Source organism: Microtus ochrogaster, chromosome 22, assembly GCF_000317375.1.
Source record: "Microtus ochrogaster isolate Prairie Vole_2 chromosome 22, MicOch1.0, whole genome shotgun sequence".
NCBI classification, from domain to species: domain Eukaryota; kingdom Metazoa; phylum Chordata; class Mammalia; order Rodentia; family Cricetidae; genus Microtus; species Microtus ochrogaster.
The window spans coordinates 2,009,258-2,022,766 of record NC_022023.1 but is presented as its reverse complement, the minus strand read 5'-3'; the positions used below and the strand labels follow the sequence as shown (position 1 = coordinate 2,022,766).

General features: G+C 40.4%; 1 protein-coding gene across 2 annotated transcripts in view; it reads right to left on the bottom strand.

The window, feature by feature from the left end:
- The window catches only part of Acer3 (alkaline ceramidase 3), a 67,935-nt gene that overhangs the window by 8,238 nt on the left and 46,188 nt on the right, over nucleotides 1-13,509 (bottom strand). For both annotated transcript variants that reach the window (XM_005357536.3, XM_026784353.1), the window contains one exon: nucleotides 8,157-8,215. In XM_005357536.3, coding sequence (XP_005357593.1) covers nucleotides 8,157-8,215 — 59 coding nt within the window. The remainder of the gene's footprint in view (nucleotides 1-8,156; nucleotides 8,216-13,509) is intronic.

The following is a 13,509-nucleotide window of genomic DNA, read 5'->3' as shown; positions in this document are numbered from 1 at the left end:
CCGTTTCTTCAAAAGCACACTGTTCTCGGGATGTGTTTCTGCAGCCCTCCCTGGTAGTGGATGGGAGTGAGTTTCCTCCAGAGCACTCATCACCACTGGCTACTGCTGTCTGTTTACATGCATCTAGGGAACAGCATGTCTTCACCACAGGAGGCTTCTCCTGTGACTGTACACTTTACTATGTGACTCTTGTACACGCTGTGTTAGCCTCAAACACCATGTTAGACAGGACTCCTATCAGCACAATTCTGAGTAAAATGGTGATACTATAATAACCTTATTTTATTTTAGCTACTACAGGAATTGAAAAAACCCCACATTTTAGGTGTGCTATATACTACAGAATTTATAGGCTAAGAAAATTCCTTTTTACTACTAATTGGTAAGGTCTTTTTAGATTGCGAACATGTGTCGAATTTTAAAGGACACTTTCTGTAAATCTACAGTTATGTAGTTTTTACCTTTTATTTTTTAAATATGGTAAATAGTAAGAACAGATTTTTTAAAAAGATTTTTTGTTTTGGCTGTAATTATTTACACGTAAATAGTGGTTTATTTTTATGTATTTATCTATGTTTTGAGTTTTTTGAGGCAAGGCAGCCATGTAGCTAAGGTTACCCTGGAACTTATATAGTGGATGACTCTGAACTCTTGGTCCTCCTGTCTCTGTCTACCAAGTGCTAGGGTTAAAGGTATATGCTACCATCCCTGAATCAACGGTGTTTTTCTAAACTTACCATAGCCAATCAGCAGCTCTCACGAGTAGTACAAAGCAAAATTCTTCAGTGGGGTGAAATGAATGTCTTTGGTTATCCAGGCAGCAGGGCGTGAGGAGAGAGCAAGAACTCCATCAACATATGATCCATGACCGCTTGGTACAGACAAGATTCTGGAGGTACACTACCCACACAGCTCAGGGTATGAGGATAAAACACATAAAGTTCCCAGAGTATCTGTGTCTGATGTCATAGGCTTTCGTTCAGCCTGCCTGCCTGTGTAAGCTCTCATCTGAGAATGGCTTTCTCTTCTCCCTCCCTGTAGGAACTGCCATCAGTTCCCCCCTGGGTTGTTCTGTCTTGAATCCCACGCTGTCTTCCTTTTTCTACTGTTCTCTTTTTGGTGAAATAAATTTTCTAGTAGGAGAGTGTTCCTGACCAACAGTTTACTGGATCTAAATTTCTTTTGGAAACTTCAATATATGAAAACTTTTCTCTACACCTTACTGATAGTTTGATTGACTGTAGAATTCTAGGTTAGAAATTTTTCTTCAGAAAGTCAATGGCACTGGTCTACTGTCTTCAAATTTCCAATGTGGCTTTTGGAAATTCAAAACCACTCTGATTTCTAGTTATGTTTCTCAAAGATTTCCTAGACTGTGTGTTCCTGCTACTTGTCTGATAATGAAAATATGCTGTCACACACAGTGAGCTTCTTGGCTTAGGATGTTTCTTTCTAGGTCAATTTAATGATGTTAGTAGAAATCTATTTACCTTCCAGTTTTGAAGATTTTACTGAATCTTTTCCTTGTGCCTTTAGATGCTTTTAAAATAAAGGTTTCTATTCTACTCTTAGTGCCAGGTAGAAGCAAAGTAGATGTCAATACCTTTAAATACCATGTGCTTTGGTATTTCTACAGTTCATTTCCCTTCAGGTTTACTATAATCATGATTTCTAGTTTGTTGTTTTGAAACAGGGTCTCATGTAGCCCAGGCTGGTCTTGAACTTGCTATGCAGCCAAGGATAACACTGGACTCCGGATCCACCTCCCAAGTGCAGGGGTTCCAGGCGAGTGCCACCACATTGGGCCCTTTGATTTCTAATTCTTGACATTGAAAGATTAGTTCAGTACTTCTAACTGCCCCATGCCATCTTTTCCGATGGATCCTGCACAGCCTTGTCTGGCCTTGAACTCGTTGATACTCTTGCCTCTGCCTCGCCTCCCAAGAACAGGGATTAAAGGCGTGTGCTGCCAAACCTGGCTTCCCTTCTTTTTCATTTTGAGAGAGGGTACTGTTAGTAGCCCAAGCTAGCTTCAAACCTGCGGTCTTCTTGCCTCAGTAGAGGAAACTTTTAGTACCTTCTTATTTCATGTAGAGAGATTCTGATCAGCTCCTTTAATGCACACCCTTCACTGTGTAAGTAAGCATTACAGACTTACAGAGATCTACCGATGGTACCGTTCATTTCCCAGGAGAATTCTGACCATAGGTACTACAGACCTGGCTTCCTAAGGCACTTCGACCTCGAGTCCATTTTGTCTTTTCTTCCATATTTTGTTAAGGAGGGGAAGGCAGTTTTTGAAAAATCACTTAAATTTCTACCTTCTAAACTGCACAGTAAAGCGGATATTCGAGATGAACAGTGAGTACCCTCTGCACAAAACTGGACAGTGTCTACCCCACTTGGTAATGTGGTATGGGAGCAAACGTGAACAACGAGCCTCACTACATTTCTTCTCAAATTCTCAAAGGAGTCGTGTGTGTGTGTGTGTGTGTGTGTGTGTGTGTGTGTGTGTGTAAAACCCAAAACTTTAGACTGAAGTTACCATCTTATTTTACTGGAGGGCATTTGCTTTTAGTATCTTTCTGGTTCTAGTTCATGTGACATGGTGATGAAAAAGAATTCAAATTATCCAGGTTTTTAAAAAATCATTGTATATGTATTTATTTTGTGTGTGCATGCATACAGGTGTACACCTGCAATGAGTACCAGGGTATACATGCGGAGGTCAGAGGCCAACTCAAAGGATTTGGCTCTCCTTTTCCACCATGTGAGATGGGGATTGAACTCAAGTAATCAGGTTTCGCAGCACCTTTACTCACCGAGCAATCTTTTAAGCCCTCAACTAGAAATCTTTGTTTTCTGTTTATTCTGAGGCTCTTGATACTAAAGATACCAGTGTGCTAGCATCTTCCAAGGCCTTCAAGCCAACTATTATACACACTCATTTATCTCTACAGCTTCTTCTTTGAGCTTGATGCTCTGGAATTCTTATGCCTTTTTAAACTAAGTTTATTGTGTTTTATTCAGAATTTTTAGTGTTTTGTTAATGAAGGAATTTTAAGATCTCAGTCACATTTGAAAACAAAATTTGAGAATTTCTATTTGATATTAAGAACCTTTACACAGAAGCATTTTCCTGGGTTCTAGGGATTATCAAGTTAACTAAGTTTTAAGAAGCTCACAATGAGCTCAGAGGAGGGGGTACACTCCTTTAAATGCCCTTAATCCCAGCACTTGGGACCCAGGCCGGCAGATCTCTGAGTTCAAGGCAAGCCTGGTCTACAGTGTGACTACCAGGACACTTTTGGCTGACGGAGAAACCTTATCATGAAAAACAAACAAACAAACAAAACCCACCACCAACAACAAAAAACCTCACAGCGTAGTTAGGGACAGATAAGGAGAAAGTGAACAACACTAAACTAAGTCATCACTAAACAGAGATACAAGAAAGAATACTTGCAAGGCAGATAAAAGATGATTTTATTTCATGAAAACTGTTACAAGTAAATAGTTAAAAATCTTTTTATTATACAAAGGGGGTGGTAACTCTCTCTCTTTGTGTGTGTGTTTTGTCGGCACCTTGCTGCTTTTGGTGGTTGGTTCTCCCCTTTTAACTGTTAAAAGTTTAGGTCCGGGGACTGAACTCAGATCATCAGGCTTAGAGGGAAGAGCCTTTACCTACTTACCAAGCCCACCTGGCAAGTCCTTTTCTAAAGGTATCTGCGTTTCTCAGCATGCCTATTCTATCTGGTCAGACGGAAGCTGTTTCAAGTCTTGACATCTCCCTAAGGCACTCAGATTACAAACAGAATAAAGTAGAGTCTTGTGCTTCTGCAAAAATGGAATAAACTGGGGGCCGGAGAGATGGCTCAGTGGTTAAGAGCATTGCCTGCTCTTCCAAAGGTCCTGAGTTCAATTCCCAGCAACCACATGGTGGCTCACAACCATCTGTAATGAGGTCTGGTGCCCTCTTCTGGCCTTCAGGCATACAGACAGAATATTGTATACATAATAAATAAATAAATAAATAAATAAATAAATAAATAAATAAATAAAGGAATAAACTGAGTTTTTCCTAGTCTTTCCACTAAATTCTTCAAAACTGTGTATATTACATGTAATATTAAACAGACATCAGAAGACTTTGAAAGGTAAAGAGAAGAAAGTAAGCTAGGTATGGGCTCTGAGACCTGGAAGATGATAGTGGTAAGCTCCCTGTGCTTTCTTTTAAAATTAATATTTTAATTGACACATTACAACAAATTATGATTATATATACTTATGGGACACACCCTCATGTTCTATGTATACAATGTGGAATGACTAAATTAGGCTAATTAACGTCTCTATCTCATTTGCCATTTTCCGTGGTAACATATTTGACATTTACTCTTTTGAGCTGTTTTGAATGCACATAACTAACCACTGCAAACTTGCACAACAGAACTCAAGAACCTATTCCTCCTGTCTGACACTTTGCACCCTCCCACTAAGATTTCCCCCAATTGCCTTGCTGCCCCACTCCAGCCTCTGAAACCACCATTTATTCCACACTTTCAAGAGTTCAGCACTTTCAGTTTCTGTATGTAAAAAAGACTGTGTGGTATACTTGGATTTTGATGTTTTTTGTTTGTTTGGTTTTTCAAGACAGGGTTTTTCTGTATCCCTGGCTGTCCTGAAACTCACTCTGTAGACCAGGCTGGCCTCAAACTCACGTCTGCCTCTGCTTCTCAAGTGCTGGGATTAAAGACATGCTCCACCACTATCAGGCTAAAACTGATTCCTTAAAAATCACATTTATTATTTACTTATTTATTGTGGTGTGTGCACAAGGCACCATGGGGCCCATATGAAGGGCAGCTCACAGGGGTCGGTTCTCTCCTCCCACCATGTGGCCCCACAGATGGAGCGCAGATGTCAGTCTCGGTGGCTTTTACCTTTTACTTGCTAAACCATCTCATTAGCTTGAGTGGTATTTCTATGTAGGCCCGGCTTATTTTATTTAGCACAGTACTCTTCAGATTTACCTACCATATGCATTCTTTTTTTTTTTTGTTTGTTTGGTTTTTTGAGACAGGGTTTCTTTGTGTAGCCCTGGATACCAGGTACTAGCTATGTAGACCACGCTGGCCTCGAACTCACAGAGACCCGCCTGCTTCTGCCTCCCAAATGCTGGGATTAAAAGTGTGGATGACTACTACCCAGTACCATATGCTTTCTTTTGGGCTAGCATACTCTGGACTTGGAAGGGAACTAGCCAGCATGTGAAGTCTAGGCACAGACAGAAAAGTTCCCAACAAAATCTACTTTCTACAGTCAATGAATCATGAAAAGGGCCAGCCTCACAAGACAGAAAACTTAAAATAATAACCACCTTTTATAGTCATACATCACACACACACACACACACACACACACACACACACACACACACACTGTAGTTCCTTCCCCAAGCCATTTAGCAAACTGGAAGTCCAGATTTCCATCCTTATTAGATATCCAGGAAGAAGAGAAGGATCACAAGTTCAGGGCCAGTCTGAGCAGTATAACAAAACTATCTTGTCTCAAGTGACAGAACCAGAAGACATATTTCACTTTCCTTGAGTTTTTAAAGAAAATGTATTACAACTGAGGCAAAAAATCATAATGTTATCTGATGTGGTTCTAAATTTAGGTAGAGAAAATATTTTAGGCAATTATATTTTAAATGGAACAAGACATGTTAAATTATTCTCTTCTCCACCTCCAAAATACACAGAATCCCTACCCCTAGTACTTCAGAATGCGACTTTATTTCTAACTAGGGTCACTGCCGATATCCCAGACGAGGCTAGACTGGAACAGGTCTGTATTTTGAGAAGACTGGTGTCCTTACAAGAACATGGCCGTGTGAAGATACAAGGGGAAGACCAAATGACAACAAAGGCAGAAACTGCAAATGGAGTAAGGCCAGAGCTGCCAGCCAACTCCAGAAGACAGGGTGCAGTGGGACGCACGGAGACGCCTGCAGCTGTAGTCACAGGCTCCAGACCCGAGAGGCAGTGGACCCCAAATGTCCCCAGAAAACTACCACGGGCACAGAAAGATAGGTAAGGTTTCTGCACCACACTAGAAATGGACAACATTAGACCTTAGTGGTTGTATACACACATGGAGAGCAAACAGAGCACACTACAGAGATGATAGAATGGAATCTAAAAATGGCCAGGCTATACATTAACTGGCTTTTTAGAGCCAAATCCCTATGGTGGGATACCTTGCTCAGCCTTGATATAGTGGGAGGGGCTTGGTCCTGACTTAACTTGGTGTGCCAGACTTTGTTGACTTCCCAAGGGAGGCCTTATCCTCTCACAGAAGTAAAAGGGTGGGGGAGGGTGGAATGGGGGAAGTGAGGGAGAACTAGGGCTGGTATATAAAGTGAAAATAAATAAATGAATAAATAAATAAATAAATAAATAAATAAATAAATAAATAAATAAGGCCAGGCTGGGTGTGTGGCAGACAACTTTAATCCCAGCACTTGGAAGACAGTAGTAGGAGGATCTCTGTGAGTTCGAGACTAGCCTGATCTACACAGTGAGTTCCAGATCAGCCAAGGATATAGAGTAAGAATCCAAATCAGAACAAACAAATAACAACAAAAGGAAATCTAAAAATATAACATCAAAATTATGACTATTTGGTTGCTAAAAAGATTCTGGGGGCTGGAGAAATGGCTCAGCAGTTAAAGCACTGGCTGTTCTTCCAGAGGACTCAGGTTCAATTCCCAGCACTGACATGACAGCTCACACCTGTCTGTAACTCCAGTCCAGGGCTTCTGATACCCTGACAGAGACACACATGCAGGCAAAATGCCAATGAACATAAAGTAAAAATAAATTATATATTTAAAAAAGGTTCTGAAAAGAATATGTAATACAAAGTCAGATTGTGGGAAAATATTTATAAATTATATATTTGACAAAAATTAAAATCTTAAAACTTGTAAACACAAAAAAATACCCTTGTTAATTCTTGTAAATCCAAGAGAAAATGAGCAAAGGTACAACAAACATTTCACTAAAGAGAACACACTAATGGCAAAAGAAAGAATATAGGAAAATACATTTAACATGATTAACTATTAGGAAATGCAAATTAAAAGATACTAGTGTGTACCTTCATGCCTTCATGAGATAAAAATTGTTGATGAGGATGCAGAGAAATTGAATCACTCATATATTATGGGCAAAAATGTAAAAACCATGCTGGAAAACATTTTTTTCAGTTTAAAAAAAAATTAAACATACAATTACCACACGGCCCAGCAATTCCACTTTCTACAAAAACACAGATGCTCACAGTAGCTTTACAACAGCCCCAACCTGTAAGTTACTCAACTGGGGCACATCTACACCATGGACTACAGCAGCAAGAGAAGTCCACACTACCATCCAGAGGATTATACTGAGGGTCAGAACAATCTCTAAGGCTACACGCTGTATGCTTTTATTTATCAAACTTTCTTGGACTGACAAAACTATAAGAAAGGACTAGTAACTGCCGGGGGTGTGCACAGGGAGAAGTAGGAGAGGGGTAAGGGCACAGCACGTACCCTTCTGCTGATGTGCTCTGTATCTCTGCTGTGCCAGCGTCAGCTCCTGGCTGGGATACTACGTTATACATGCATTTCTACATGATCTCAAAATAAAAGGCTTATTTTAAAAACAAAAACGGGAAAACTGCACAAAACGAACCACTTACAGAGCTGCGCGTGGACTGTATGGTTACGATGGATTTAAAGTCATCTCATGAGTATTATTTAATTTTAATATATATATGCTCTTAAGCTCTGAGCCATCTCTCCAGCCCTACAAACACATTCCTTTAATGTAGCACTTTTCAAGTCTTTAACATCCTAGTCAATAATATACATATTGAGGCAGATGTCTCATACATAGTTTCCTTCAAATTTCTTTCATTTTAGAACTCTTGTTTTTATATGATGCACATTAGTAAGTATATGTCATAAATAAATGTTGGGTTACAGTTTCCTAGCACTGTTCTGCTAGAGTTAGGTTTTACTGTATTCCAATTTAGGCTATAGATTTACTGTTATAAGCCTGAATATATTTTTATCAGAATGTTGGTGGTAGTCCCAAACTACTTACCATGTGACAATATAAATAGAACGGAGTACTAATGTAAAGACCAACATTCCATACATGACCTGAATAGGAGAGAAAGAGAAAGTGGTCAATACAACTCTTCCTGCCTACCTACCCATCCATTCCATCCATTGTCTGTCTGTCCATCCGTCCATCCATCCATCACTCGTCCATCTGTCCATCCATCATCCATCCACCCATCCACCCATCCTGTGGTGAGAAAGCCTGGACCAGAGCCTCACACATACTAGGGAAGTGTTCTGTCACTGAGCTACTACAACCTCAGCTCCCACTTTCTTTTATTTCACACAAAGTCTTACTGTGTAAATTAGACTGGCCTGAAATTCTGGATCCTCCTGCCTTAGTCTCACAGGTGCTGGGATTATAGCTGTGTGCTACCATGTCCAATTTAAAGTCAGCTTTTATTAAAAAGACGAAGAGTCAGGTGCCCACTTCCATTACTGAGTACTCCCATCACGCAGGAGGAGCAGGCAGGAGGTCATTAGTTAGAGGGTAGCCTGGACTACATTGCTAGACCCTACCTCGAAGTCAGTCACCAACACACAGCACTGATCTTTCTCATAATAAAAGATTCCAAAGTAACTGGATACCAGAGTATCACATAATAATATAGGCTGTGAAATAAAAAAACACTTTTTTTCTAGATTTGCCAATAACCAGATGAGGAAAAGCAGACCAATCATTTATCCTTTCAAACTCTCACTTATTTCAGTTATAAAGAAAGTTTCATTTAGTATGATACTGGCCAATCCAGTCTGTATAATATGCATGAACAGATAGCCATATTACATGTGTGTATATTTATATACAATGTAGCATATAATAGATCAAAATTACTAGTTATATTTCCAAATGTGCTTATCTTCCTTACAGTCCTAATTAGTAATAAAATGTATAAAGAAGCATAACAGAAAAAATTTAACTCAAAATGCTTAGTCTTGCTTTACACAATGTTTACACAGTGTGTTTTTACAAAGCCTGAGGGTCAAATGAGAAAAGAAAGATTCCGTGCACTGACGTACGTACTACACCTGGGAGTCTTCTGTGGTGGAAACCTGTCAGGAAACGTAGTCACCGGGCACCTCGAGACAGCAGAAGGTCTCTCTCAGAGATAGCAATTCACTGCTAAAAGGCTTCACTGGTCTCTTGGGCTTTCTTTTTTATCTACTCCTATATATGCTTTTCTCCTTGTTCCCTTGCTTTAAGCTATGTTGGTATATCTAATGTGGCAGTTATGTAATTAGGGTATTACCTTATTTTGAAAGTCCATCAAATGTGGGCTCTCATTTGGAGATTTCTGGGTCACCTTGGACTTAATAGTGAGTGAGAGTTGTTATCAGTACTCTCCTTCTCAGGAAATTCAATCTGTCTAGCAGATTGAAAACCTTTGGTGTTTATCAACCCTTTCCTTTCAGTTTTATTGTGCTACTTATCTCTAAAGCTAAGTTAAATATCTTTTAAAAGTTTTTCACCAACTATCATGGGCAGGAATTTGTATGTCATTTGACATCTTAATACATAGTTTGTAACATATTCCTTTATTTTTATGAATGCACATGGTTTCCTTGTATGCATGTGTATTATGTGCATGCCTGGTGCCCGCACAGCCAGAAGAGGGCATCAGATTGCCTGGCACTGGAGTCACAGATGGTTGGTTCTGACTGCCATGTGGGTGCTGGGAACTGCACCCAGTTCTCCATCAGAGCAGCCATTGTTCTCACCCACTGAGCTCTCTCTCTAGCCCTGTGCATGGTTAGCATCAATCTGACTATTAAGCTTGCTGAATACAACCACATCGTTTTCACATGACACTTATAAAAATGATACATTTGCTTCTTTTCAACACTTTAAAATGCTTGTAATTTATTGTTGTTGGGTGTTTGTGTGTGAGACATGCAGGCGAGCAGAGGTGCCCCCTCATCATGAGAACCAGGGACTGAATTCAGTAGTCAGGCTTGCACCGCAACAGTGCTTACCTGCTGAACCATTTTGCTGGCCCATTTTCACTATTTTTATAAATCAAGAAATTAAAAGATTAAAGACTGAAGAGATTTCTGTATGACTTATCAAGTGTCAAGAAACCAAGACTCTTAAATTTCCAAGCTGGTGAGTGTTTCTTTAGCTAAGACTGCTGTTTTCAAATAATGGATGGTGTGTCACCATCAAGAGACCAGACAACTCGTTCATAGTTCTCTGTTTCTTCGTGTACTAGGGACTGAACCCAAGGCCTTCTGACTGCTAGGCAGATATTCTCACTGAACTCTCACTCCAGCCCCATTAACCATTCACCTTAAAATTCAGACATCAGATTCACCAGAAGATACCATTAGAAGAATGAAAACAGGCGGGTGTGGTGTACACATCTACTCCCTACATCTGGAAGGTTGAGCTAGAAGCTTCTCCAGTTTGAAGACGACTTGAGCTATACGGTGAGACCCTCTCTAAATAGAACACAACCCAGAACAGACAGTGAGAACAAATGCTGCAGAACAGAGGAGGATCAATACCACTTAGCACAGCTGTTCCCAGACTCAGCAACAGTCAACACTGCCTCATTATCTCTCTCTGTCTGTGTCTCCCTTCCTCCCTACTCCCCTCTCTAATTACTTACCTATAACTAAACATTAAAGACATTTTATTATATATCCAAAGTACAAACACAGGGAACTACAATAACCATGGTATGACACTAAACAGCCTTAATCAAAAGTTACAGTTACCTTAATATTTGTAATAGGCAAAAGCAAACACAAATAAGCCAGGCATGGCTGCTGATGCCTTTAATGCCAGCACTCAGGAGGCAGAGGCCAGCCTGGTCTACACAGTGAGCTCCAGGTGAGCTAGCACTGCATTATAAGACAAGACCTCATCTCAAACAAAACAAAACAAACAAAATATTACGTGAGACATTAAAAATGCATTCAGTTATCACACCTCTCAATTGTGCTAGCCAGTTTTTTGTCAACTTGACATAAGCTGGAGTCATCTGGGAAGGCAGAACCTCAATTGAGAAAATGCCTCCATAAGATTGACCTGTAGACAAGTCTGGAGGGCATTTTCTTGATTGAAGATTGATGTGGGAGAGCCTAGCCCACTGTGGGTGGTGCAACCCTTGAGCAAATGCTCCTGAGTTATATTAAAAAGCAAACCAAGGTTTTCCATAGTAGTATCCATCTGTTGCAAAGAGAAGGTTCTTTGATGAGGGGTGAATACTACACTTATTTGTGAGTATAAAAATAAATGTTCATAGATTGCCGTTAGGGATTAGGCTGTGATTAAGGCAGTGGGTGTAGATTCTCCTCCAATAACCACAGCCAATCAAAAAGGCAGAGTTGTGGATCCTAGTCCCAATGGATACATCAATGAAACAATTCCTGCACCTAAGGCTCAGGAAATATTGCACACGAGATGGAAAGACTGTAAGAGCCAGAAAGCCAGGGATTTACTGTGAGACTGTCTCTCCTAATAATATCAGAAGCTACACCCATAAAGTCTCACCAACATGACTGTCCAAATATGAGCTAGACCAGGATGGCAGCAATGCACATGCCAAACTGGACGGAAAAAAGCCCATGAGGCCTCAAGCTTACACAAAGAACACAGGCAACCGAGGGAAGCTGGGAATGGGAGAAGCAGCGTGCCCAAGGAAGAGCTTGTCCGGTGCCAACTATCACTCTGAAAACATATATACAGGGAACAATATACAGACCGAATATGTTATATTTAGGAATATAATTGTATACACATATGCATATATGCATGCAGTAACAATTAGTCTTTCTCTCTCTCTCTCTCTTTTGGTAAAAAGAGGCCATAAATTTGAAGGAGAGTGAGAGGAGTATATGAGAGAGTTTGGAGGGAGGAAAGGGAATTAAATTATAATTGCTCTCTTTTTTGTTTGTTTATTGTGACTGGGTTTCTCTGTAGTCTTGGCTGTCCTGGAACTTGCTCTGTAGACCACGCTGACCTCAAACGCAAAGACTTGCCTGCCTCTGCCTCCTAAGAGCTGGGATTAAAGGTGTGCATCACCACTGCTTGCCTTAGGAAAAAAAAGCAAGCTGAGCAATCCATGAGGAGGAAGCTAGTAAATCTTACACTCTCAGCTTAAGCACCTACCTCCAGGTTCCTGTTTGAGATCCTACCTTGACTTCCCTAAATGATAGACTATAAATGCTAAGTTTCTTTTGGCAATGGTGTTTATTGCAGTGACAGAATCAAGCTAGGATATTCTCTGAAGTCTTTTTTTCCAGACTAGCCCCTCACTCTTTACTTGTGTTTGATGAATTTAGCTTTTGTGGACCACAGAATCTTGTTACATGGCCTAGGTTGGCTTGAATTTGCAATCCTCTTGCCTTAGCCTCCCGAGTTCTGGGATTATAGGCACATACTCTCTGACCTATGACTTTGATAATTTTAAAGGTTATAGTCAACTTACTTTGGGGAATTTCCTTAAGTTTGGGTTTGTGTAAATCACATGTCTTCGTGATTTACTAAAATGATGCAGTCCCCTCAGTGAGTTATGACAGGAGCTAGCATGACATCTATCACTGGGGACACTAAATTCATTGTAGACTTTTCTAAATATGGCATCTAAGCCATGAGCTCATATTAATATTGACCTCAAGTTCTTTTTTAATTATTATTGCTCCAAAGTTCTTTAAGTTAACTTTGTTTATTTTACATCCTGACCACAGCCCCCCCCAATCCTCCTCTGTTCTGAAATGGGCAGGACTCCCAAGGGTATCAACAAAGATGGCATATCAAGTTGCAGTAGAACTAAGCACCTCCCCTTGTATTATGGCTCTGCAAGGCAATCCAGTAAGAGGAATATGACCTCGAATTCTAAAACCTTCTCTTGCTCCAGAGTCCTGAGTGCTAGGATTAGAGGTATGCACCACCAAGCCCAACTATCTCTTTCTATATTTGTAACTACCTCCAACAGCGAGAAACAGCTTGCTTGTTCAACTGTATGGTAGTTTATTATAAAAAAAAAAAAACAGTATAAAGGATGCAGATGAGAAAGAGGAGGTATGGCAGAAGGCACACACATTTTCCATGCCCAGCTGAGCACGCCACTGTTCCAATCTCTTGAAGCATTTATCTTGTCTTTGTGTGTCTGCATGTGTGCACACTAGTGTGGCACAACCTGAGGACACCGAGCTTTCCTGATTGTTAACCTCTGGGCCGAGGGTGTGAACCACCATGGACATGGGTAGTCTAGCCTACTCCCACTTTTATTAGTGCACATTATTGTTGTATGTGGGGAAGAAAACCATAACTTCATAACCTTCTCCTGATCTTCACAGGCCACAAGCAAGCATATGGTACACAGGCA